The sequence below is a fragment of the Opisthocomus hoazin genome, chromosome 15, assembly GCF_030867145.1.
Source record: "Opisthocomus hoazin isolate bOpiHoa1 chromosome 15, bOpiHoa1.hap1, whole genome shotgun sequence".
NCBI classification, from domain to species: domain Eukaryota; kingdom Metazoa; phylum Chordata; class Aves; order Opisthocomiformes; family Opisthocomidae; genus Opisthocomus; species Opisthocomus hoazin.
In genome coordinates, this window is record NC_134428.1 from 14,218,405 (window position 1) to 14,246,039 (window position 27,635).

Here is a 27,635-nt window from a genome sequence, read left to right on the forward strand (position 1 = left end):
ACGGGACCGCAGGGCCGTCCTGGCGGACTGCATCTCCAGAGCTGCTCAGGTAGCGGTTGTATTCTCCATCTCTCCATGGTATGCAGTCAGCGTGGGCGAGCGTGGAGGAGCAGCTATCCCATCTCCTCAGTTTTAAGTGAGGAAAAAGAGTACAAAACTCTACATATTTTCCCCGCTGTGTTATTCCCCGCCTATCTGTTATTGCAATTGGAGATTTCTTTTCCCTGCTCGTGGATGCCTCTGAACGAATTGTTTCCCTGGGTATTTGCCCTGGGCAGAACCATTCTGGCTTTAGAGTTGGATCAAAGGCCCATGGAGGGAAACACTGAGGGTTTAAGTGCTCAAAAGAGCTTGGGTGGGTGAGAACAGAGAACAGCCCTCTGACTCACCGGGGCTGATGCTCCTCCCCAAAGGCAGCCAAGCCAGACAGGGAAAGGGTGTCCCTCAGGCACCATGGGCTATGGCGGGGTGAGATCCCAGATGACAATGATGTTTGATCAGCCCTTGTCTCACCTGCCCACTCCCCTGCCTGGAGGGTGTGTGCAGGGGACCCATGCTTGCTGGGATGGAGGCAATGCGGGAGATGCTGAGTAGTGCTGAGGCATCAGGGCTGGGTGCTCCCTGGTGCTGCATCCTTGGGTTGCAGGGGAAGATGCTGAGGGTTGAAGGGTTGAGAGGGAAGGAGGAAAGAATCCTGCAATGCAGAAGCTGCCTGAAGACCCAGGAGCACCTGCACAGCCAGGTACGATACCTGAGCAGCCCTGGCTCTCCCTTCCCAGCCAGTGGCTGTTACAAAGCCAAAATGCCCACATTGTTTTCCTGGATCTGGGGCTGCAGAGGGTCAAACCCCCACAGCCACTGTTATTTCCTCCCTAATTTTAGGTGTGGGGTACCCAAGGATGTAGACGGTTTGTGTTTTGGGTGGGAAGGGGGAGCAGAAAGTGCAGTTGCTTCCTTGCCCATCTGTAGCTGGTGCCCACCAGCCTGTGGCACACCGGCATGCCAGCCTGCACGCCTCCTCGCCAAGAGCTGGAGCAACCCTTCCTGCAAGCCCAAATGGCCCAGTACTGTCCATTAGAGGATGCTTCTGGCACGTAGCTTTGCTCCAGTAATCCCTGTGTCCCTGGGGGTCATCAGTGCCCCTGGACCCCCAGGAACTCTCCCCACTGGGATGAGAACAGGGCTGTGTTTGCAGAAAGCCTCTGTTCCTCACAGAATCACAGAATGGTAGGGCTTGGAAGCGACCTCTGGGGATCATCTAGTCCAACCCCCCTGATAAAGCAGGTTCAGCCACAGCAGGTTGCACAGGACCTCGTCCAGGCAGGGTTTGAATATCTCCAGAGAAGGAGAATCCACAAGCCCTCTGGGCAGCCTGTTCCAGTGCTCCATCACCCTCAGAGTGAAGAAGTTCTTCCTCATGTTCAGGTGGAACTTTCTGTGCTTCAGTTTGTGCCCGTTGCCCCTTGTCCTGTCGCTGGGCACCACTGAAAAGAGTCTGGCCCCATCCTCTTGACCGCTACCCTTCAGATATTTATAAGCATTTCTAAGATCCCCTCTCAGCCTTCTCTTCTTCAGGCTAAACAAGCCCAGCTCCCTCCCAGCCTTTCATCATGGGAGAGATGCTCCAGTCCCCCAGTCACCTTCATAGCTCTCTGCTGGACTCTCTCCAGTATTTCCTTGTCTTTCTTGAACTGGGGAGCCCAGAACTGGACACAGTACTCCAGACAGGGCCTTGCTAGGGCAGAGCAGAGGGGGAGGAGAACCTCCCTCAACCTGCTGGCCACACTCTTCTTAATGCACCCCAGGATACCATTGGCCTTCTTGGCAGCAAGGGCACACTGCTGGCTCATGGTCAGCTTGTCGTCCACCAGGATATCCAGGGCCCCTCCACAGAGCTGCTTTCCAGCAGGTCCGCCCTGCCAGGACATGAGGATGCTTTGCTTTCCTCCCACCAACCTCCTGGAGCCGGTGTGGAAGAGGCTGCAGGATCTGGCCCAGGGTGGGATGGAGGGAGTGAGCCTGGTGGGACCACTGCCTAGCTCCCATAGTCTCAGGGACAGGCTGGTGCCTGGGGTGGGTGTGGAAGGGGTGGCAATGGGGACACTGCCACCAGGGCCAGCCGAGGCTCACCAATGGGGCTGCTCCCCCCAAGGAAAGGGGCTTTGTGCCGGTGCCCCGCTGTCCTTCACAGCTTTTGGGCCTCTCGGTTAGGCTCAATAGGGAGCTTGATGACTCAAAGAGGATTAACTTCCTAATCCTCTTGTGAGCCTTGTGAGAGTGGGAAGCTGCGGAGCAAGGAACAGAGCAAGGGAGAAGCTGAGGTGTCAGCTCAGCCCTTATCAGACCCCGGAGAATATTCTCCGTGGGTTGGCTAACCAGCAGCAGGGACTCTGGGATGCCCATGCCAGCTGGAGGACAGTGCCAGACCAGTTTTAGGGACCAGAGTAGTTACAACTTTCCTTCGTGGAGGAATTTCTGTGATGTCTGAAGAGGAGCTGAATTGCTGCTCTCGCCTCCATGTAGCTGGGTTTAGAAAGCCCCAGGCCCAGCCCCAGCCTGTGTGGGGATCAGGCTCTGAGAGCACCGTCCTCCAGCATCCCCCTGAGCCCCTGCGTGTCCCCAGCTGGGCACCGCAGGCCCTTCGGGGACAGTGGGGGAGCGCAGCCGGGACAAGGGCTCTGCTCGGGCTGGAGATGATGTTCTCTGAGTGTGGCTGTGCAGGCAGATGCTCCGGCTCCCCGCTGAAAGCTCTCGCGCAGTCCTGGGACACCACTTTCTGTTGCACACACACACACACATAGTGAATTGCAGCTTTTTGATAATTAGTGCCAATCATCCCTCTGGTTGTTCGGACAGACGCAGCCGCCTGGCGTCAGCGCAAAGAAAAGACATGTCCAGCCCCAGGCAGCCGGACACCCACCCGCTGCCCCATTTCATCCCCACAACCGCCCGCTCCTGCCTCAGCAAACAGTCACAGCCCTCGGCCAAAATGTCCCCGTGCTGACGATGGCCCAGAGCAGGCTGGGGACTGCTGGGACCTTCAGGGCATGAGCGCTCCAATGTCCGGTGTGGACCTGAGCTAGAGGGATGTTTAGCTGCACCACGACAATCAACGCTCCACTGACGCCGTGGCCACCAATGTCCCCTCGAGCCTCTCCCCAGCCACGGAGGTGTGATCTGGATGGGGAAACATTCTCAAGATGGGTTTGGAGTTTTTTCCACAAGTCTGTGACTCAGTGAGCAATGACATCGGTTCATCCCATGGCATCTCCCACTGGCTCCCTGCACACATGCATAGTGCCAGGCGGTTGATGTGCCTGTCTCCCTGGGCACAGGGACTGGGAGAGACCCAGGGCTTGCACGTTCCTTGGCCAGGGGAGGAAAAGCCGCAAGGGGAGAAGTTCACCACTAATGCCTGCAAGGAACATGCTCCAGAAAAGCCTGAACTGGACCCGAACTCTCTTCCCCTTGGTCCATTCCCAGCACCAGGAGCCAGACCATGCCCCTGTCCTTGAACCCTGCAGCTCCTGGCATCGGTGTGGGCATGGGCTGTGCCAGGGCCCTGCCATGACACAGGTGTCTCCTGGGGTCCGGGGGTGGCTTTCAAACAGGTTGTGACAGAGCCACGGTCCTTGAAAGGTGAACGGAAGCCCCAGGGCCAGGCTGTGTTTGTTTATCCTAGTGACGGAGCACACAACAGCAAAACAAAAGGTCAGACCCTGTTGCCCTGGGAGATGGTTTTTGAAGCTGCCTACCATCCTGCTGGGGCTGGGATGGAGCAGTCCCGGCGCTTGTCACGTCAAGTTATTTTTGTAATTTTGGCTGCTAGCAGGTCTGTAGCAGCCTCCCAGACGCTGTGAGCTTTGGGGACACTCTGCTACAGGACCAGAAGGGCCCTAAACACCCAGAAAGGAGCACCCAGCCCTGGGCCTTTGGAGGCAGATCCCACCCTGCAGCCAACCGGGCCCCAACCCGCTTCCTTCATCCAAAGGGCCAGGCACACACAGCCCCTCCAAGCATCCCAAAAGGCAGGGAGAATCTGATCCAAACTTCATTCACCTTTGGCCCATCTGAGTAATGAAAAGACACACATTTCTTCATGCCTTGGCCAGGTTTAAGGTGGATGCTTTGAGCCCACTGCAGGCAAAGGAGGACTGAGCACTGTCAGCAAGCGCTGGCAGGGAGGGAGGGCAGGCTCTGACTAGCCCCTTGCAGGCTGGTCCCAGCTGGCTCTGCTTTTACTCCTGACCCTCTTTGTTTAAGATGAACAGATGAACACCACCGACAACTCCAAACACGGCCTTGCCCAGGTCGGGGGAGCCAGGGTCGAGCAGCATGGAGATGGAGAGGGGGGCTGTGCCCTGGAGTCCTGGCTGTTCTGTCTCTTCCATCGCTGGACCTCAAAGCTTGACATTTTAAAAATCACCAATCTCCTTTTTGCAAGTGGGGAGACTGAGGCACTCAACTGCACAACGCCCAGGCTGGGAGCAGATGGGGAAGCAGCAAAGCAGCAGTGAGATAAGGCAGGAGTCCTGATTCAAGGTGTGAGTGTCCCTGCCCCACTCCAGCAGCTGCGTCTCACGCTAAGGGTGAGGTGCAGCAAATCAGCCCCTGTGCCTCTACATAAAAGCCCCAAATAGTCCCTGCAGTGGGGCACCTTGGGGTTTCTCCTCCCTCTGGCAGGAGCAGGTAGATGGGACATGGCCTAATCCTGGAGGAAAGGCACCTTCTCTCTGGGCATGAGACCAGCAGGGAACAAGAACCGCACATACCAGCCCTTGTCTCGCTGCTTCTGGTTGTCAGCACCAGGAGGTTTTGTGTTTACCAAGACTCAAGGGCAATCGCCCGTCACTAACAACACAATATCCCTCAGCCCTGCTGCCCTGAGCCCGGTGAGGGAGCAGGACGGAGCCGGTGGGAGGGCAGCGCTGCCAGGGAAGGACAGGCAACCCCCAGGACATCAGGACAAAGGTACAAGATATGCTGAGCTTGGCTCATGGTCACACATGTGGTTGTTGGCCTGAGCTGTGCTGGGGACAGGGTCAGGGCCCTCCTTCTGGGCTTAGACCTGCAAAATGAGCCGCTCAGGCTTGGCTCAGGACACATCACCAAGGGTCTGATGGCAGCTTTGGGTGCCCAGTGCCTGGGAAGTGCAGTGGACGCTCCTGGTGCTGGGTGTGCGGCGGGTGGCATGTTGGGTCCTTGGCTGGTGATTCAGTTTCCCCATCTGTAAAATCCAGTTTCTTGAACTCTGTCCAGCTCTGAAGGAGGACCCCAACAAGCAGTTAAAGGGAGGCAGTGGAGGGCTTGCTTCCATGGAGAGACTTTGGGGAAGAAGGTGGCAGAGCTGTTTCTAAGTCCCAAAACCAGCAGAAATTGGGTTCCCTCCATATTCACACTCATCTCCACCATCATGTATTTGCATTTGATAGCTCTGCAAGTATTCAGGGGATGATTTTTAGTCAACTGTGGTATTTGCACATGGGAAGGACAATTTGCACCCAGTACGCCTTAGCCCAGCCCAGCTTCCTTCAGCTGTGGGTTGGGGAAGCGTTACTTTTGCAGGCAGTACAGAGCACATGACACCCGGCAATCGTGGGACACAGGGCGATAAAGGCGGAGGAGGGGCTTGCAAACAACTCAGAACAGCCAAGTGTGTCCATTATAATACTAATTATAATCACATTTAAAGCAAAGTTAACTTCTGCTTCTCCAGGAACTTTACTGAGGCCACATTTCTCTTAACACTTCTCTTACCAGCTCCCGGCTGTGTGCTACAAGCCGTGCTCCAGCCAGCCCCTGGAGAGCATAAAGCGGAGCTGGGCTGTCATCTCCACCTTTTGGGGGACTCACTTATGGTTTTAAAACAAAGTGAGCAAAAAAGAAACTGTTGTTCTTATGGTGGCTCTTGCATCTGAAAAAATTGTGTAGGTTGAATGTGTCCTTCAGAGCAGTAGCTCCCTTCTTCTTCCTGACAAGTTGGCTGTTTCAGGAATAACTTTATTTGGATGGGGAGGGGACTGCCCTTAGCAAAGACACACGCTGGCCAAGTGTGACATCTGACCCAGGTGGGAGTAGAGGAAGAGTCATCCTCAGTGTCTCAAATGTACAGCATGGACTGAACATGGTTTGGAGAGATGAGGCGTTAGGAAGTGTTAAAGGCCTGAGAGAAGCCACTAATCTCAGACACTGGAGAGGTGGAGATCCCATTCAATGTGCTCGCACACAAGGCTCTGCTTTACACATAACTCCTCAGGCCAGATCCAGCACCAGTCAAGCTGTCCTTGAAGCCAAGGGACCTTTTTGCCTGGTTCCTCCAGCTGCAGATCCAGCTTGCTGACTCTTTCATTTTTGCACCATAGTCTCTGTTTGTCTTTATAACCTGGGCATGTAATTAGCTGGCAGGGCTACGATCTGGTCTCTGTCGCATCAGAGTGAATCCAGACTAGCACCAACACCTTGACCCTGGGTAGACAGCAAGCACCCGAGCTCGGAGCATGTCCCCAGAGGTGGCACCAGGCAGGGACAGTAACAATCCTACTGCTTCCCCCAAACAGGGACGAGAGATTTGTCATGGACTACAGTCTGCAGACCAGCCAGCAAAAGGAGAAGCTTCTGAAAACGATCTACACCCTCCAGCTGAAGTCAATCACCACACTCCAGACAGCCAGCCCACTGCTGAGCAACCAGCGTGGCATGGGCATGGTGACACAGTACCAAGTCCACCAGCTGGCAGATAAGGCCAAAAGCCTGTGCGGAGACCTGGACAACATCAAGAACCTCCTCCACTATTGCCAGGATGACCTCGTCCGGCAGATCCCCAACCCCACCGGCAGCCGCTACGGGGGAGTAAATGGAATCCATTGCTCCCTGGATGGCTCCATCTACGTGACAGCTGAGAGTGCTCCCTGGGTCCACATCCTCAGCAGCACAGGCCAAACGCTGCAGTCCCTGCCATGCCAGCAAACGGGGAAAGAAAGCAGCACTTTCTTGCCAGAAGATGTGACTGTGACTCGGACAGGAATGGTGGCTGTAGCTGACATGATGAATGGAGCCATCTGCATCTTCAACCCTCACACCAGCCTGTCCAAGGGGGAATGGATAAGGATCAGAAAGCTTGGTTCCCCCAGGGGTATTGGTGTAGACTCCATGGGCAAGATCTTGGTAGCAGACTACGCACAAGGCCAAGTCCACAGCTTTGCTCTGGACCACGCCTTCAAGACGCTCAATATCCACTCAGTCCCCAACCTGCAGGGACCTCGCTACATCAGTCCAGCACCCAACGGAGGCTTTGTGGTAAGCGAGGAGTGCGGAGACGTGAAGGTCTTCATGAGCAGCCGTAAGCTCCTCTGCTCCCTCAGCAGCAAATATGGACACCAGTTTGGCAATCCAGCTGGGGTCTGTGTTGATGGGGATGGCAGCATCCTGGTGGCAGATGAGCAGCACCGCATGGTCCACTTGTTCCCAGAGCATGGGGCTCCCATCTGCCTGGTGTCCGCAGGGCTGCGGAGGCCTGCCGGCGTGGCTTGTTCCTCCTTCGGGCACCTCTTCGTGGCAGACGCAGGAGAGAACTGTGTCAAAGTCTTTAAGTACTGCGTGAGGCCCCCTTACAGCCCCATCAACGCCGGGGCTCCATGTGGTGACCCCAGCCTAGCACCCAGGCGGGGAGCGGGGCTGGTTCCAGTGCACCCCCGCTGAGCTTTGGGTCTGCTGGTGGGCTGTGAGCTCCACTGCTCCAACAGATGGGCATTGTCCCCATACTTTACTGCCTTTTCCAGATGGCAGAAGCAAGTAGTAGACCAGCTCTGAGTTTCTTGGACTCACAAGAGCAGCTAAAGGAGGACCGAGCTACTCAGAATTGGCCACATGTTGGTGCCTTGGCAAACTTGCTATCACCACGCCCTCCAATTCTTGTGTGTTTTTGCGAAGATAATAGAAATCTCTCTCTTTCCCACATATCGTTTTTAAGTGGCCATGGTTCCGCCCTCCCCATGCCAGGGTGTGACTGGAGGGGTAAGGCCAGGCTGCAGCTGGCAGCCACGGTCTGGTTTTGCACCAGACTTCAGAAGAACGGTAAAATGAAGGCAACTCCTTCTGCGCGGCGTCCCTGACCTCTACAGGGAAGCAACAACCACTGCATAGAGTAAACTGCACACGGGCATGCAGAAATGGTCATGCCAGCCCGCGCGCTGCAGCCGAGCCTGCCCTGCTGCCCTGTCCTCCCCGGGCGCGGGGGCTCGGGCAGCCGCAGCCTTTATCAGCGGAGGCCAGGGGAGAGCGGGCAGGGTGTGGCGGCGGAGGGAAGGGTGTATTCCTCTCCCCACTCCAGTCCTCGGCACGGGCTTGGCACTGCACAGCTCCTTGGCCTCTGCCGATGTCGCAGACCCAAGTCCAGCCACCATCTTTCACACCAAACGAAGCCCAGAGCGGACCCTCGCTCCTCCCCGGGCCTGGAGCAAGTGCTGATGCTGGACACGCTGCGTGCCCCCCTGGACCCCTCTCCCTGCAGAGCGGGGCAGCCCCGGGAGCCAGCCCGGCAGCAGTGAGGGCGGCTGCCCGCATGGGCTGCAGAACAGGCCTGAGCCAGCGCCATCCCTGCCCTTCACGTCACCTCCCACAAAACCTATCTTCGCCCACCTTACTCCCAATTCCGTGGCACCCAACAACAACAAACCCCAAATCTTCTCTCCATCCCGCCCCGCAGGCCTGCACCCCCCACCTCCGCACCCGCGCCGACCCCCTCGGCTGCCCGCTGCTCTCCTCAGCGGCCCCAGCCCGCCGCCCGCTCCCTGCCCGCGGGGACGGGGACAGCGGGAACAGCGGGGACCCGCGGGGACAAGGGAGCCCCGGCCTCGCCCCGGGCGCTGCCGTGTCGGGGGGGGGCTGGGCCAGCGGGCGCTCCTTATCGCCCGGCTCGGCGCTGGGGCAGGCGCTGGGCCGAGCCTCCGGTAAGCGCGGTAAGCCGGGGCAGACCCCCGTCGCGGCTGCAAACCCCCCCCGGCTGCTGGGCGAGGCGGCCCTAAAAACCCGGGGGAACGGGGAGCGGGGCGGGAGGGAGTGCGGTGTCAGCGGAACGCGGCAGCTCGGTTCGCGGCACCGGCCGGGCCCGCCGTCGGTGCACAGCCCGGCGCCAGCGGCGTCTCCGAGCAACCGGCCCCCCCCGGAGCGGCCGGCGCGGCGGAGCGGGCGGTAGGCGGGCGGCGGGCAGGGCCGGGGCGACGGCGGGGAGCGGGGCGCGGAGGCCTGCCCGCCCGCGGGGTCCTTCCGGCCCGGCCTGGCCGCGGGTTCCGCCCCCCCACCCGCCACCGAGGCCTGGCCGGCGGTGTCAGCCCTGAGCAGCTGCGGCAGCCCGGGGATCGCGGGGGCCGGGGCGGCAGCGGAGGGTCCCGCGGGCGTGACAGGGGCAGCCCCAGGGCCGGGGGGGTGTGTGGTGGTGGTTAAATCTGCCTTGGGCTGGAACAAGGGGTGCCGGGGAGGAGGCATGCCGTTGCTGCTGTGTTTCAGCCCACCCGTGCCCTAAGATCGCGTTTAGAAGCCGCAGAAAGCTGGATGAGCAAGAAGTCGGTGGGCTGGGCGGTGGGAGAGCCCTGCTGCTGCTCCCCCGGGACAGCCGTGTCAGCGCTTGCTGTATCTCCCGGCCTGGTGGCCCTAAACCCCGTGGGAGGATGTCGGGGTGCTCGGGCCTGGGTTTGCCAAGGGGTCGGCACCCTTGGCACGGCTGGTGGCAATGGGGAAGCTGGCCCGATGAGGCTGGGGCCACGTCCCGCTGTTCACCAGTGCTTTTCCATCTGAAGTTCTGAAATAAGTCAGTCCTGGGCTCCTTTCTTCATTTGCTGGTTGCATTAATGCATTTTAGGTGGTGTCTGTTGTTGTTTTTGCTGTGCCCGAGATGGTTGTGTTGATGCTCTTTGGCATCTCAGGAAAAAGCTGGGGCTTTCCAGCAGAAATGGGCAGATCTGGAAGACTTTAGGCACTTTATGAACATGGTCTAAGAGTATTGGTAGGATGTTTATGTTAAAATTAACAGAAACAGTTGACTGTGTTGACATTTAAAATATCAACTTTGGATTTCAAACAGTCTGTTGGAATGAATAAAGTAGGATGCACGACCAGTCGTGGATTTGGGAATAGCAGCTCTGCCGCCTGAGCTCCCAGGCCAGCTCCCTGGCTACTACCGTATTCCATATTAACATATGAACAGTTGATCGGCTGGTTTTCAACTACTGATGTATTTTGTACAGTCTGGAGTCGTCTCTGCCATACCTGCAGCAGCCAAAGGGCAGATGAGTGCTTGGGCACATTTAACCTGAGCTGTAGCCAAGGTAGTCAGCTGCATAAAACTAAGTTAATTTAAGAGGTTGGTGAAGGTGTAAGAGGAAAAACTCACAAACTACAGAAGATAAGGATGAGAGGCGTTTCTCCTTCATGAAATGTTTTCTCATATGATTGTTGCTATCTTTAAAAGAGATCTCAGTGAAAAACATAGGTTTGAATTAAGAGTCAGTTGATAATTCTTCTCTGACATGTCCGGTGGATGGTCAAACCTGTAAGAAGGACGGCTGTACAGGGACACTAAAAGTCTTGTAGCGATGCTCTCAAACAACTGCGACATCTCTTGAGGAAAAAGGAGAATAAAAAATCAACTTTAAAAAGTTATCTGTCTGATATTACTGGTAGTAGCTTTTGTAATTAAAATAGATATCTTGAAAAAACCCATTCATGTACTTATTTTCTTCATTTTTCTCTGGGCTCTTTAAAATATCGAGCTCAATTTCAATTTTTAGAGTATTCAGTTGTTGGTAAACTTCACTTATAAGGTTTTGGCACTGCAGTATAGCTAGAATGTTATCACTCTAACTAAATTCATGTTATTTTAAATAATTTCTGAGCATATGTGTGTGTGTGTACGTTCCCGACATGTTCAGTCTGTTATTTTGCCTTTCAGAGCCCCTGTATTTATATAATTTATTTCATTTTTACTGGGAATATCACTGTGGGTCTTAGGTAAAAAAAGTGAAAATCCTTTTTCAAAACTAAAGCTAAATTGTGAAGCAATCTCATCTCACCTGATAAAGTTTCTTTAACAATCTGAGTTAGGCAAGGAGGCAGGAGAGGTGATGAAGGGAAGACTGTTTTGGCCAGTATCCTTGGACAAACTGCAGTCTTTCTAAAAGAAATAAAAGCAAAATGTAGGGGGCAGGTTTTATTTCAAACTTTTTTAGAGGCCAGTGTAATTAAATTTGTCCATTAGCTGATTTTCACCAAAGTTTCCCATGTGTGTCAGGAGAACTCTTTTGGATACGATACATGTCCTTCAAAGTCTTTGTGGTCTTTCAGGAAAAAAAACCAACACAAAATATCTGAGTCTAGCTATTTCAACAGAAGTGAAAAGTAAGCTTACATGTCTTGTTTTCAGTCTGTTTCGCTCTAGTAGTCATTAAACTTTGTCTGGTGAAAGATGACGTTTTTCAGTTGCCCTGCAAGCCTGTGGTCGTTCCCCCGCCCATGTCCTGCACCCTTACAGTCTCGGGATGTCCCATCTGCCATTTTTCTACCCTTCCTTTAATACGTCTTTCCGCTTCCCTTCCCCTTCTGCTGGAGGCATGCAATCCTTTGGAAAAAGACGTTATTTGAGGTTCTCCTGAGATCCTGCTTCCTCGCAGACTGCACTTCTCTGAGGTTATCCCTCTGGTCAGGGAGGGAGAGGTGGAAGTCCTCTGTGGTGTCCAGATCTTGCCATGGGCTGGAAGGTCTGTGGGGCAGTGAGGGACAGTGCTTGGTGCCCTCAGCACCTGCAAGCACTGTCTGCTTCCAGCAGCGTGCTGCGAACAGAACCCTCACGAGCACCCTTACACCGGTTTGAGGGGAAGTCTTGGCGTGTGCTTTGCAGTTTTGCAGTGAAAGGGAAAATTCAGTCCCAGGGGAAAAAAACATCAGTTCTTGCAAATGCAGCAACTGTGGTGCTTTTCCCATTGGAGGAGCGAGCGGTGCACCGAGCAAACTTCACTTTGCTGCCTCGAGGGGCTGACAACTCATCCGGGAGCAGGCATTCCTACTGCTGTGCTTGGCCGGGCTGGGAGCAGGTTAATCACTCGCCTTTGCTGCTTCCCCATCGCCTCCTCCATGCCGTAGCAAATTGCCAGGTGCTGAGATTTAGTAGATCAATTGTCCCGTATTAAAAAGAGAGAAAAACAAACCCACCAGGGACCTCCACATTGTGCATCCTCTCTACGCGTTATAAATATACTTAGTGTTCCCTTTTCCAATTGACTGGGTCCCTCGCAGAGGAGCCAGCCTCGGGGGCCTGCAGAGTTTTCACATCTCTAACAAAGCACTGAAGGACAGGAAAGGACAACAGGCGCTGGATGCCGACTGTTCTGCGCCAGCGCCCTCCTTACTGCAATTATAGTTCTGTTAGGAACCTCCACCTTATTTAAAGAGACATTGTCAACTGCCTCACAGCTCCTTTTTGTAAAAGCCTTACAAAGGCATTGAGACATTTTCTTAATGACGTGAAGAAAAATATTATAAAGAGCCCTGATAAAGCAGAGATGCTTCTCCTCTTTTAGGGTCTTGTATCTAATGAATTGAAACTACTAGGTAAACTTCAATCAGTTAACCTCTGTAGTCTCTTTAGGCGAAATTATCGGTGCTGTTTCCAGATGAGGGGAGTGAGACAAGAGGATGCGAGTGATCTGACCAAGGTTGTTCAGCGAGTTTGTTGCAGAGCACAGCTCTGGGTTCCTAGATGATAAAGGAGGCTCTGAAATTATCTGGCTTCATAACATAAACCAATATTTGATGGTCAGTAATAGGAGGAAATGTTCCCCAGAGGCATCACGGTGTGCTGCTGTGTGGTCCCTTCTCTACGACATGCTCAAGTGCATCCGATGTCAGATCCAAGATCTGAGGCTGGATGGCTTCCTGATCTTGGCTGCTCTGATGAGCTGTGCTTATCAGTGTACCGTCATAAAAGACTGCTCGAGGACATGGAAAAGGACTTTGCAGAGAAACTCCAGGCTCACTGCCCCTCACTTCAAAGACTGCTGATTATCAGGAACCCCCTAAATACTTCTGTGATGTGTGTGTGTCTGTTTGCCTGTCACTAATGTCGATATGTGAGCGGTTGGACTGAGTGTGTTAAAACTTGATTGAGCCTCCTTACTAGTGACTTTGGTCAGCTCAAGTTTTCCTTGCATTTAATCATCATTCTCAAATTTTATTTCTGTGTTTATGGGCAGGTATACCATTCTTCCAGGATTGCTGCCATGGTACTTAAGGTCTTCTTTCCATCATGCTGCTCCTCAGCAGAAAGTGGCATTTTGATCGGCTGCTGGATCTCAAAACAGAGCTCTGCTGTTATCCTTGCCGTCGTCCATTTCCCTTTTATTCCTGTCCAGGTGAAGCAGTATCTCAGTGAAGTCCAACGGGTGACTAAAGTCAGTGTTTCTGTGCTCGGCACATGGAGCAACAGCAAACAGGAGAAAGAAGAGAGTCTGAGTGAGTTCTTGGAAGACCTTGGGACAATATTCTCTCATGAGCCATGGATTCAGATAAGCAAAGAGGGAGACAGCAAATTTTGGAGCTGTTCTGCCCTTAGGAAACACTCCAACAACCTTAAGGAGGAAGAAATAATCTTAGTATACTATGACCAGCGCAAAGTCATGCTTTCCCATCTACATCCCCCTCTGGACACAGCTACCTCCACTGACCAGGAGGCAGACGATGCTTTAAAGCTCTCTGCCATCTTTGACACAGTTGCGAAGAGCAAGATACTGTTCATGACGGACAGATATGATGATGGGCCCATCAAATTGACCCACTGGCAGTCGGATGGCATTGAAGCTAGTATCATTGTGGAGCTGATGAAGCAGGCCTCTGTGCCTGTGTGCATGCTGCTGACATTCCTGCTTTCACTTATCTCCGGGGTCTGCAGGAGCAGGTAAGTGATGTGCCATCAGTCAGCTTATGTTTTGCATGGAAATGTAATTCATGTTTAGCCATTTGCAGGGTTCCTGCTTAACCCCATTGAGAAACACAGTTGATACAAAATCTTTCTGTTGAAAACAGGCTGCCGCAGAGCTGCTGTTAAAGTTTGGGGAGCTGCATTGAGAACACAAGGCCAAAGGCTCCTGCAGGTATAGCAGACCTCTGAAAGGAGCTGGGAGGTTTTCTGGGGAGGCACTGATCTCCTCCCCAGCTGCAGCAGGGTTAGCTCAGCCCCACTTCAGTTTCATTAGAACTGAAGCATTAGGTTTCCAGCTATTCCATGGCTGACGGAGGGACATGAGGATCTCCTTAGTGGCTCGATAGCTAGGACTCCCTACTCCCAGTTTGCTATGAATCCCTCTGCGGCTGTGAAACAACAGCAAATAGTGCGTCTAAATCCGTCATCTCTCTAAGTCAGTGGTGCTGCAACCTTGGGACCTTAAAGCAGGTTACAGGGAATGGTGGTCTGCATGAATTGCTAGTGAAATCTCATTGTAACAACCATGACACTGAATAGATGCTTCCAGTGTAACATGTGCCAGGTGCTTGCACTGAAGAGGAATTCTGAGCAGATTTGAAGGAGAGAAGCTTTTGCATGTAAAGCTTGGTAGCACATCTGGTCATCCTGCCTAGTGAGATTATGCCAGAGAGGGAAGTGGAGTTCAGGTTCCACACTGCAAAGGGACACTTTGATTGATGAAATTTGGATAACAGCTACTATTGTATTCATGGATAAATCTTCTCAAGTGCAGCCTAAGGGTATGGGGAATGGAGTCTTGTAACAGGTTTCCAGTTGTATGATACTGTCGTGAAAAATTACAGTGAAATTCTTCATATGCAAAGATTTTCTGAACACTTGGATTACACCTTTTGGTACGCAAAGGGAAAACTATCCCGTTTTTGACTCCTCTGTTGGACGAGATTTAGGATCAAACCCAAACCTGGTATAATCAGGGTCCGCTGGTTTCTTGGACTGCTCTGTAGGCACTGACTGTGCATAAATGGTTGTTAACGGTAATTAAGTCAGAACTCAGTGGTTGGGTAGAAGATTGGGAGTTAACTCTGAAGGTCCTTTTTCTGGCTATCCCTGGACTGTGTGTGACTGCCAACAAACAGAACGATCCTTTTCTGCCTAGGCACTTGGTCTTAAGGTCAGATTTGCCCACCTTCATCAGTGCTAGGACTCCGAAAAGGCTTAGAGTCAGGTTCAGCCCAAGTCTCACAGATCTCCAGAAGGCCACAGTCTAAGCCTAACTTGGAAGCTCGAGCTGAGTCTGGCAGGTTGGGCACAGATAGCTGCTACCTGGCTTATCAGCAGCTATATTCTGACTTACTCTATTCCTAAGCCCAGTACAGACGTTTTAAGCCAGAGCAGCAGCCAGGCTGGCATCCAGCTGTACGTACCAGCAGGCGGAATGTGAGGTTTGCTGTGCATAAACCCGGGCTGAACTTGTTCTTAACCTTGGGAGGTAGATACAGGTTTCTTTCTGCTTTGTTTTATTTACCCGTAGTATCAGCATGATATTTACTTATCTTACAGGTGTTTTAAAACATCAGTCTTAGAGAATAGAAGTTAGTACCTGGCTTTATGACAAACCTCCTGCTTGACCTTCTAAGTCATTTAATGTAATTTAGTTCAGTTTACCACGTGATGTGGTACAACGTCCTTTGTGCCAACACACACAGGGCAGGGAGGGTTCAAGAACATTAAGTGCAGATGCCCTTCCAATCCCCTCCTCCCTGTGTTGGGATAGGATGTCCCATAAGAGAAGTTCTACCAGGTTTCTGCTTCTTCTGGTCACAGGACTGCTTTCTTTCCCAGGTTTTTGTGATATTCAGGGATAGTCAGCTTTGAAAAGCTAAAGAGAGAGATCAGTCATGTCCTCTCAGGCTGCGGACGCTTGGGGCCTCACCTGGCAGTGAGCACTGACATCCATCCAAGCTTACCAAGCGCTCTCAAGTCCTGTACGTCTCGAATTAAGGCATTGCTTCAGCACCACCTTGTGCTACGGGGTGGCCATTGCAATGTATCCTTCAGAGGGACTTGTCTGTAGGATTTCCGTTACCGCTGAAGGTCTCCAGTGCACTGCTGGGGACATCGGAGTGATTTAGTATTGAGGCAATAAACTCTCTGTGCTCCTTTTAAAAAAAGTCCATTTACAAACACCATGACCTCTGATTCCTCATCCAGAAGGGAAGGGTTGTTCCTAGAGTTTCTAGCAAGGAGAAAAAAGACAGGGCAGGCGTGTTGGTTAACGGAGCTTTAATATTTGCATGTGATCCAGATTTGGAAAGGTTGCTTTTCATCTGATATCTGAAAAATCCACTCTCTGAATTGGAAAATCAAGATTTGCTCATGCAGGATGTGTTAATTTCTTGCTAAAATTCCTTATATTTGGAAATACCCTGAAGATGTCCTGCTGCTTAAATAATGCAGTGACACAGCACCACTGTTTTTTGTGGGTTTTTTTTTTTAATTTGGTTGGTTTTCCATTGTGCTTCTGAAAATCATGCTATATACTGTGTGGTAAACAAGTGGCAGCATTTTTGGCAATGCATAGTTGGTATGCATAGGGGTAGAAGACGACGCAAGAAATATTTTTGGCTTTCTTCCTCAGTACTCCTAGAGATGAGAGTTACCATAGCCCATCTTGCAACTATTCTATTGAGCTTTTTGCAATGTGTTTGTATTTTTGTTTAAAGAAGTAAGGATATGTATTTACTTTCCGAAGAAAGTATACAAGAGGAATATAGGTTGTCCTCCTGATGTTAAGTGAAAAGAAAAGAGAGTCAGTTGTAGTACAAACAAGCACAGACCTCTGACGTGTCTTTTGGGCCCATCTTGTTCAATCAAGGAGATGCGTTTACCCGTTGCAGGCTCCAGTGGGTGCACATGTTGGGGGGTGCTCCTGGGGGAGAGGCTGCTTTGGAAATCATTCTCGCTTGTGCAAGACGTTCCCCGGGCAGAAGAGAGCAGCAGACTGTCCTTTCCTTGGACCAGGGGTGTCTGATGGGTGGGTGACTCACAAGCTAGCTGCCTCCAGCTTGGGGAGCTGTGGAGCAGCAACGGAAGGTTGCTTGGAGAGGATGGTGAGATCGTCAGTGTTTAGCACAGGGCCTCAGAGCCGTTGCGTTCTGCTTGAACTGAGGTGGTCTGGCAGCTGTTGGCTTGATCAGTATTTTTTCACTTTCAGTCATCTGTACATAGCCACACAGGTAGAACATTTCTCCTTCCCCCTTCTTTGCATTTCAAGTGCAATTCTCTGCTCTAGCAAAGGTTTGCCACACCAGGATTTGTAACCACTGGGCTGGGCTGTAATTGGAAGAGAAAAGTCATCTGTACTTGTGCCTTGGTGAATCTGCGAGCCCAGGTCTCTGAGATCAGTGGCCAGTGCAGTCGTGCCCCGTGCCTCCCTCCCCTGCACGGTGCGCTTTCCTCCGCCACTTTAGATATCACCTCCTGACAAGTCAGCTGAAGAGCAATGCATTCATTTGTCTTCAAGGTGGGAGGCTGTAACGAAGAGCTGAGTAACTCGGAGGCCTCAAATTAAGAAGAATGATTCACAGTACACTGCATGTATTTCAAAACCAATGTGTCTGAAATTTGAATGGGGAGGGAGAAGGGGGGACTTCAGCACTCTGTATTTTAAGCTGACAAACCTTGCGCGAAGGGTGGTTGAAAGGGCTCAGGGGGATGGGGGGAGGAAGGGAATAGCAATCACAGTGAACCGAGCAGGATTTTGAAGGAGCCATACCCTGGTGATTTGTGTAGAATGTATAAGTAGCAGCCCCAGTCTGCCCATCCAGCTTTTTATTCTGGCTAGTCCTGAAGGCACTCTGCTGCTGGCCGACAGGCTGAAGTCCTCCAGATGCAGCCCGGGGAAGGCGTGCACGCATGGCAGGGACGTCCCCAGGCCACGCTCACTAATGATTCAAACAGCTGGGCAATTTCAAAAGCGAAGCAGGATACCAGGAATAATTTTGGCTTTTGGAATGAATGTGAACTGAAGGAACACACCAAAGTGGTAAGAGAGAGTAAATGAAGGAAGTGACTAAAAGTGAACACAGATTCCTGGACCCTTAATAAGAAACAGTGAAACACTGAAAATGGTGGAACAACTGTTGTGTACAGGGAAGAAGTGATCAAAATTATGTCCACATCAGTATTTATTCCCCACAGCAGACATGGTGCTTTGTGTTGCTGTACCACTACTGCGCATTCTTTGGCTGGCCTGCATCCAGTGGTGTCATTTAAATCTACACAAATCACCATCGTTCCTTTCTTTATAGGTTAAGTGGTAATAGAAGTAACTCCCCAAAATAATTGAGCATCATTTAGTACTTTTCTTCTGAGTCTTAAAAAAAGAACCGTGTATTTCCTCCCCTACAAGCCTAATGTGGATTGAAACCTAATTAGATGCTAAATGTCATGTTATCTATGTAATGCTGGTCACCCTTGGCAAGGCAGTGGAGAGATATAGAAATGAGAAAGGAATTAGAAAGTAATGAAAAAAAAAAGGAAAGGCTTAAGTGAAAGAGAAAGAAAAGAGGGAAAAAGGGACAGAAACTGTAGGGAGAAAACAGCTGTTTGTTATACCAAGCTCACAGTAGACAGAGACTTGGGGTTAGTAATACTGGGATTTGTGAAGCAGTTGCACCATGTTGTGTTGTTGCGCCGTCCACACGACTGCCTTGACCCTAGCCTCCTGGAGACTCGGAATGGTGTGCAATCCCAAAGCACAGGGTGGAGTCAGGATTGTGTTCTGGCTTCCTTGGAAGAGCGAGGCACTTGGTTTTACAGAATGGAAATGAGAGATTGGGTTGTCTCCTTAAGATGTCTTGATCTGGAAAGGCTGTCTTAATTCTGTTAACCTTCAAGAGAGTAGTTAACATCGAATACTCTTTGATAATAGTATGTTGACATCGTCTCTGGTTGCACAACCTTAACTTTACTCTGAATGTTTTGCATGGAGTTTGTACACTGTACAGCTTCGTACATGGCAAAAGCAAAAGGGTACATTGCCATGGTGTTTCTGCAGGGTGCTGAAGTTTTGGCCTTTGTCGTTCTTATGGAGCAAACTCTCAACTTGTGAGCAGCTGGGACACCGCCTGCAGCACCTCCAGGTTATCAGCAGCAGCCAGAAGGCTCAAAACCAGACTCAACTAATGAGGTATGGAATACACAGAGTGTCACGCATGTCTTTGCTCTAGCCCTGTCTCCTCTGGGGAACCCAAACCATGGATCCTGTGCCTGCACAGCACTAAGGGGTCCCACTGCGCCGTGTCATGTTGCCTTGCTTGCTCTGCTCCCTGCTAGTTTGCAGATCTTTACTCTGCACTCTGTTTGTATTAATTATGCCTGTTGCTAGATACATGCCTTTTTCCCTAGCCTGGGAAAGGCTACTAGGATATTGCCCACAGAAAGCTTGTACTCCACCCATTTGTGTAGTGCTTTGCTGTCACTACTCCCACAGGCTCGTTGCTTTCACATATGCTGCTGTTAACCAAAAACTGCAATCAGTATTCAGTGGCACTTTCCATAAGAGCAGAACAGTTTAAATGCTCCCCTCTTTCACCCACTCTTTTGGGGAATTTTTCTTTCAGTAACTGCAGACCAGAGACTCCAAAAGCGGTAACAAAGTCAGTGTAACAGAAAAGCAAACATGCAGCACAGTGAGTGGAACAGGGAGAGGCAGAGATCTGAGACAGATATTGAATGCCCTATGGCCATTAAGCAGCAAGTGTTGTTCTGTGTGATTTTCTGATCCTGCAGTAATAGACTCCCAGGGAACACTTAAAATAGATTAGCAGATTTGAAGGCCAAAAGTAACTGTGATTGTTTAATCTGATTTCCCAAATAACTCACGTCATGGAATTTCATTCAGAAACTCTAGCAGTGAGGGGACAGTTCAGGAGACCTTCTGGGTATGTTTATGCACCCAGAAACACTATTTATTGCATTGACTACTAATTCAACTAAAGTCTGTCGCTTGGAAAGCCATCTGATCTCGATGTGGATATTCCAGATGCTGATGCCCCTAGTATTGGTAAAATCCTCCTGAGTATATATATACACACACTTTGTCTAACATTCCTCTTTGTAGCTTCAATCCCACTCTCTACTCCCCTTATAAGAAACGTTTTGTGGTGTGGCAGGCTCTGAGTGGCTCCATGTTTGGCCACAGAGGTGGCAGCACACTAGCGAAAGTCAAAAGATCTCTACACCGTGCCTCTTTGGTAAATTGTCCTGGTGTCCCTGGGACATCAAAGATGCTATGTAAATGAAGCCGACAGTTGTCATTGAAACATTAAACATTGTCCTTCCTTTTTCTCTAACACTGTTTCTCTTTGTCCTGCATGCAGGAAAGCCAACATCTTTGTCTCTCTGCTGATTGATGTGGTTCTGGGGATACTGCTGATGTCCTGGCTGTACAGAAAGAACCGAATTGGTCACCTTGCTGACACTCTCATCCCCGTGGCAGATGTAAGTCTGGCCAAAGCCATTTCTCCTTCACCTGCTGTGGGTACTGACCAGCTATTGATGCCTGGGGCAATTGTAAGGAGGCAATGCCTTAGACGCAAGGATTTCAGGGAGAGTCCTGTCTGAAATCATGCAAATTAGGTCTCTCAAGAACAGTGAAATCTTCAAATCAAGCCTGCTGGGGCTGCTCAAAAGGAACACAGTTCTGCTTTGTGTGTGCAGTGAATAGTAATTACATGTTTACCGGAGGGCTGCTCCAGCTCCTGAAGTAACAGTTATGGCTTGGACAGAGCTCTGCAGCTGCAGGTTGAGTGGTTAGCAAGCCAGAATACTTTTATTCTGGAGTTGACAGGAAGTATCCTCAAATAGTTGCCATATGGGGCGTTTGGGGGGGAAATAAAAAACAAAAAAAAACCCCAAAAAAACAAAAACAAAAAAAAGCTTTGACCTGGGTTGAATCTGATAAAGTACTGAAAAGTCAAACTTGATAAGCAGTGCAGCTGTGCTTGTGAAGAGGAATTTCATGGGGAAATCCAAGGGCGTTTGCTAGTCAGGTGCAAACACCTGAAATCCTCCCTAAGCTCTCTAAGAGCTCTGGTGTACAAATGGTAAACTAGGAAAACTTGCTGTGTCCTGTGATTTTCTCAAACGTGACTCCTCTTGCCCACTAAGATCCCTTGGCATCAGCATAAATACATGAAGAACAAGTATGAGTCATACTATCCTGCCTTTCTGGTGGCTCATTTTAGGTGCAGTACTCCAATACATCTGTTTAGTGGCAGTAAGGAACATATAATGTGCTTCAGAGGCTGGAGACCAGACCACTAATGTGAAGTTAGCTCCATTTTAATAGCTCTGTGTCTTGGGAATACATGTGCAGCCAATGTTGAGCACTGTCATGCAGTTGCACAGCCTAATCCTTTCTCTGCCTGCTTTCCTTTAATTTCTGGGAGAGAAGGTGGATCTTTCCATTGGTTTCATTCTAGCAGCTGGAGAACATCCGCTCTTTGCCCTTTCTCTAGCATCTTGGTTGGGAGGAACTTTATTCTGATGAGAGAATTTCAGCAGCAATTTATTTTTTCTACTTATCCTGTCTTTCTTGGGAGGAGCTCACATTTCCCTTAATGATGGTCTGCTTGGTCCTGGTCTAACGTTTAATTGTTACAAGCTGTAGGTCTCCCGTCATTCTTGTACATGCTGTGCTTTCAGAGAGCATATATGGAGTGTCCAGTATAGCTGTAGATCATGATTATTGCTATTTTTTTTATCTTTCGTAGTCAAATTTTTAAGGGTTGCATGTTTTAAGGATTGCTGCAGATGCTATTCAGCAGCAGTGTTGGGGTAAAAAAGACCACAATTCTTGCAATGCACTTGCTCTTGTATTTGAGCTATATGCTAAAAATATTTCTCTAAGTCTTTTCCGTTACGGATACTTCAGCTGGAGAAGTTAAAGTTCTCTGGAGCTCTCCCTATGGGATTACTGTAAGCGTCCAGCTCTTAGAAATCGGATTTCTTAACAAGTCTGCAAGGAAGTGGCTTTTGGCTGCATTCCTGTTTGCACAGGTGGCTCCGGGAGGGGTTCCATCTGCCCAGTGTCTTTGGCAGATGGACGCTCTCTATGCTCAAGGTGTATCCGATCCCAGCACCTGTCCTGGATGGGCTTGCTTGTGGGAGTTGCTCGTCCGTTCCTCTTTCAGTAATTTAGCTCATCTGTCACTCAACTTATGCATCATAGTGTCAGTTATTTTCACCATATCTTCTACATGGGTGGACTTCATTACCTTGCTGTCACCAAGAGCTGTTTACTTACTTTCCTGGAAGCATTAAATCCTCCTTTTGTGGGTGGCCTCATCGTTAGTTGGTGCCTTTCTTCTCTGCAATATCTCCATGCTTATCAATTCAGGCCACTTACAACTCCTCTTACTTTCCAGCCTTACTTTCTTCTTTCAAGCATGTTAGGCTGTGGACATAAAATCATTTGGAGTCCTTTTACTGCCTTCGGTGGGCATTGATTTACGTGCATTATGTGCAGGCCTTAAAAAATGCAGATCTGAGTGATCCCAAAATATACCAATGACTTCAGCATTTGGTGTGCAAGCCAGCACCACTTCTTTTCCAGTATGACAGCAAAATCTCCCCTTAGCTATTCAGCAGTAGGTTTCCTCTTTGCTGCCGAGTGTCCATCTGGTATGCATTATTCCCATCACTTGGGCTTTCTCAAGTGCTTATGTGTTGCCAAGTTCAGTAATGCAAACTTTCACGTGTGGAGTGAGTTACTTTTCCCTTCCTAATGCTATTCTGCTTTTGATAGGTGCCCCAGATTTGAGGATGGCATTGACCTTACATCTCTGTGTCTGTTAGTAAACAGAACATTATGTATATTATAATAAGATTATTATCTATTATAAGGTTATATACATAACCTTATTTTAACCTTATTGATTTGATTGATTTTAATAATGACAAACTAACCTTATATAACATATAACCTTGCTGGTTTGATTGGTTGATTTTAATATTGACAAAATCGTAGCTGTGTGGTGACTGGATACAGTGCTCAGGGTTTTTTTTTCCTAGCAAACGTGTCTCTGGAAGGAAGCAGATGCAGGTAGGTTATTTTGGCTCTCATCAACTGCCAGGGTCACAAGCTCAGCCTGCTGACGTGAGGATCAAGCCATGTTCCCCAGCCATCATTCCCCATCCCCTGATATAATGGTTCTCAAATCAGCACTTAGCTAGCAATTGTTGATGATGCACAAGACATCATTGACTGCAGCACTCACAGCTTGATGAGCTGCGCTGTGCTGACTGTAATAACAAGTTGCTTTTGTCAGTAAATGAGGCAGATGTGATTCAGAGACACCTAGGGAGTAACTGGCGAGTAGCTGTATGCATTATGAAGGACTGATTTTTGGAACAGGCTTTCAAATCCAAGAATGGAAAATATGAATAATCTTCTCTCTGTAGGTGCCCTCACAACTCCTACCCTCCTCCTTCCTCTCGCTCCCACCAGATTTCCCAATGGTTGTCCTTGCTTTTGCCTTCCACAAAACAGCCTTCTTTCAAAAATACCCGATGCAAAGCACGGCATTTGTCTGTTTTAAAAAGAACAACTGCTTATAAACCATCTTCTTGTTTTCTCCTTCACCTCTTTCATCCTTGCTGATGTGTCTTTTTCTTAAACTGTAATCTCTTTGAAACAGTTAAATATTTATTGTAGATTGTGCCTCCAAAAATGTTACTGGGTCTCAGAGATAATTGGATCTGCTTGCTCTGGCTTGCACTAGATGCTCCACTCAGCAAGTCCGTGCAGCCCACAGTGCCCACCCACAGTGCACTGTGTGTCCTTCTCCATCGATGTCACATCACCATTAGACCAGCTGCATATGGGGGCTAGAAAGAAGAGCATGACAGTAAAGCAAATATTTCCACAGTGTTCTCATCTAAACCGTGTTAGCTTTAGTCTCCAGTTTGGTGATGTCCCTACACCCCTTTATGAAACACTTCCAATTCACTGTATCTCATTTATTAATACTGGCCACATTCAGTATTCATGACTGCAACAGGAGAATTGGACTCCCAGTCACCTTTTCTGATTCTGCTTGCTATTGATCAGTTCAAAAATACCTGGCTGGAAAACAACCTGCAAGGGTATGCCTTAGGACTATGTTTTGAAATGCCTTGCCCAGCTAAATAACAGCAAGCTAGGGCACCTTCCCAGAGCCATGTGCCCCTGTCAGAATTTAGTAGCACTTCTGGGACAGGCTGCCTACAGTAGCATTCAGTGCTGAAAAACAGTCTTGCTGAAGGACTGCTTTCAAGCATTTAAATATTTCATTAAAATCCCAAAATGCTTTTTCTAAGTTACCAGTCCAACACTTTAAATATTAAAAACAGTCTATTTATAAAGTAGCTAACACTTCTCAGCCACAGAGGTAAGATCCATGGGTTCAGATCAGTTCTACCTTGCAGTGAGATATTTTAAAGGAGGTTGAGACAGAGAAAATGAATGAAATCAAAAGGCAATCCTTTTGGATAAATTGAAGATGGAGCTCTTAATTTTGCCAGTACACTAAAAGTAAATGTTTACAAACTCATTTTGCAAAGATCCTGTTGATTAATATATAAAGTTAAATCATTCCTTGGAAATCATTTGCCCTTGGGGAAATTATCGTTGTGACTGATGAGGAAAGTAGGCTACAGTGCATCAGCTTCAGGTAGCATGTGTTCATTCTTCTGCACGTGCACAATTTGCAGTGCAATTCACATGCATGGTTTTGACTGTAAGTGGGATTTTCAGAGGCAGAAGGCTTTTACTCACAATCTGTTCATGTGGGACAGTGTGAGAGCTCACTTCTTCCAGGTATGTTCCCCACCTCTTTGCTGGAGGTTACCACTCAGCTACCTCAATTCACAGCCTGGTAAATGGACTTCGCCAATGATTTCAGCTTAGGTGAGTAGGTCAGGTGCAAACTACTGAGGAGCAGAGCCACCCTGTCTCCTGCCCTACCGACTGCGAGGGAGACCTCTGGCAGAGTAGCGGGGTGGAGGGGGAGAATCAGTAAAGAACATCAGCCTAGGATAAGTCACCAGAAATAGTGAGTCAAAGCCTTCGGTGATTTGGGGGTGATCTCCATCAGGCTTTGTTCTCAATGATTCAGAAGGCTTCTTTTTTACTGGGATGCCATGGGTATCTCTCCATGAAGTCTACAAGAGAGACAGACAAGATCAGTGCTATATACCGTGGTTGATCTCGCCAAGTACACCACAGAATATCAAGAAACTTTGTTTATATGTGAAGTATGTTTATATAATTGTGTTTTCCATCTTAGTGTAAACACATACAGGTTATTTTGTGGTAAAAATTTGCCTTTTTTGCCCATGAGTGCACAGCCCACCTGCCCCTTTAAAAATCTGATAGCCTTCCCCATAGCTAGATTACTCTCTCAGTTCTAATTTTTCAGTTGACTGTCCGATGAAGGTGGTTTGCTCATGAGCATTTGCCATCTATTTCAAGTACTCTGATTACACCAAGAAATCGTACTGCGTAAGTCCACCAGAGATGGCCACAAACAAACATGAAGTTCGTGTTCCCAGCACGGGGACCATTAAGCAGTCCAGCTTCCTCTCTGCTGTTATATCTGCATTCAGTAAGGAGTCAATAAAGGTGCATTTCTGATTTAACTAGTTGTCTCTAAAGTAGTCATTTGGATTTTTTGTTTTCCATTGGTTTGAAGGGTGTGGTAAGAACACTTCGGGGGGAGCAGCATGCACAGTGCGCTGGATCTGTTCAGTGCAGTAGCAGTCTTCTATTTCACTCAGATGCCTTGCTTCCATGTGTTTGTAGCACGTAGCTGAAGAGCTCCAGGACCTGCTCCAGTGGCTAATGGGAGCACCAGCTGGACTGAAAATGAACCGAGCATTGGATCAGGTTTTGGGCCGCTTCTTCCTTTACCACATCCATCTTTGGATTAGTAAGTGCAGTTGTTTAACTTTTCAGCCTCCCTTTTCATCTCTTCCCTCCCGAGTGTTTAATGTTTGCCTAGAGGTGAATAATGAATCACAATGCACTACTGCAAGTACAGACTTGTCTGTGAGTCTTCCTGCTGTGGGAACTCAAGCCAGAGTTGGATTCCCACACAAGGAAGTCATGCATGTTAAACAAAGTGCTTGTACTGATGCTTTGCAAGATGTGCAAGTCACGATGGAGCTTGCTTACTTGGTGCCATTAGTGGTGAGTCTCCAAGTGAAGGCTTTAGGTCTTACATAGGCTTTCACAGTCATTGCCATGTAAGAGGCAGCTGATAGGATAGGGATGAGAAGCATGCTTTGGGGATAGAAATGCCAACCCTGTCTTGTCACTGACTTCATCTTAGTGCAATTTTATTATTTCAAGTCCCTCCTTGAAATAACACACTCTTGTTATCCTTGATAAGTGTCTTGATGAGGAGTACAGTCATTATGCACATGCACTCCTTAGTTGTTATACTAATTTACTTTGCTCACCAATCAAGCACGGTCTCGTTTCTGTGACTTTGCTCCACTTTCATGATGAAAGAGACTGTGTGCCTCCACACTATTTTATTTTACAGAACGCAGATGGGATGGATTTTGTGGGAATAGGAGGAAAAGGGGGATGGTTGCAGTAAAGGTTGATGTGTGCAGTTAAAAATGTAATTGGAAACCTGGACACAAATCTAGAAAAGCAACTCACATGTGGAGCAAGGTGACTGCTCTGTTCAAACTGAGCATGCCCTCCCCTCCTCACGGAATGGCCACACCTGGACAGAAACCTGGGGGTAAAGAGAGTTTTTGTTGGCCCTCCTAAACAGAAGATGGCATCTAAAGTAGTTTTCCAGTTTTACTTCCATGTTTTCATGGCTGTGATTTCTGAAGCAATGTTCTAGGGCAGAGGGAATCAGTCTTTTGAGAGTGTCAGCAGGATGATGTCTCAGTCGAATACTGACACTCTGCAATGTCCACTAGGCTACATTCACCTGATGTCCCCGTTCATTGAGATGATCCTCTGGTATGTCGGCCTGTCAGCTTGCCTGGGCCTGACTGTGGCTCTCTGCATCCTCTCCGACATCATTGCGCTTCTGACCTTCCACATCTACTGCTTCTATGTCTATGGAGCCAGGTGAGTTGACCTCTCTTGGCTGTATCTTGGGTATGTTTGGAGAGAAGGGCCACTGAACACCTAGGCTATGTCTTTAATTTGTGGAGCATTCAGTCCTGGTGTAGTTCTATTGAATTCACAGTTTAGCCAGCAATTAATTTATTGCATTCTTTTATGCGTGTAGAAATGACGGCCACAGTAGTACAAGCAACATATCTGTGTCAGTTCTCCTGCATTTAAATATTTATTTATTGTGGTAGTGACTTGGAAAAATAAAGCTACCTGACAGGCAGAGGACAAGAAAGCAGTTCACCCCATCCCTCTGATTCAACCTTACAGTACTTTTCTGTTACACCACACCCAGTAGTTTTGAGGGGAACTGGAGGAGAGGAGGAGGAAAGGGAAACCCTTGTACTTCTGGAGAAGCCCCAAAGTCTCTGCCTCTTCCCTGCTTCAGAGGTTCTCGTCTGCATCGTGGAGCACAGATGGCAGGTTTGGGATTACAGCATGGATTTACTGTAGGGCCCCATGGCCTGAGGGCCAGGC

General features: G+C 49.3%; 1 protein-coding gene across 5 annotated transcripts in view; it reads left to right on the forward strand.

Moving 5' to 3' along the window:
- The first annotated feature begins 8,870 nt into the window (after positions 1-8,870).
- The window catches only part of PIGQ (phosphatidylinositol glycan anchor biosynthesis class Q), a 38,101-nt gene continuing 19,336 nt past the window's right edge, over positions 8,871-27,635 (forward strand). For 3 of the 5 annotated variants that reach the window (XM_075436486.1, XM_075436488.1, XM_075436489.1), the window contains exons 1-6: positions 9,121-9,189; positions 13,242-13,942; positions 19,029-19,160; positions 20,353-20,473; positions 25,818-25,944; positions 26,957-27,110. In XM_075436486.1, coding sequence (XP_075292601.1) covers positions 13,269-13,942; positions 19,029-19,160; positions 20,353-20,473; positions 25,818-25,944; positions 26,957-27,110 — 1,208 coding nt within the window. In that variant the 5' untranslated portion in view covers positions 9,121-9,189; positions 13,242-13,268. Of the gene's footprint in view, positions 8,958-9,120; positions 9,190-13,241; positions 13,943-19,028; positions 19,161-20,352; positions 20,474-25,817; positions 25,945-26,956; positions 27,111-27,635 lie in introns of those variants that run through there. The other 2 variants (XM_075436490.1, XM_075436487.1) reach the window with 2 other exon arrangements.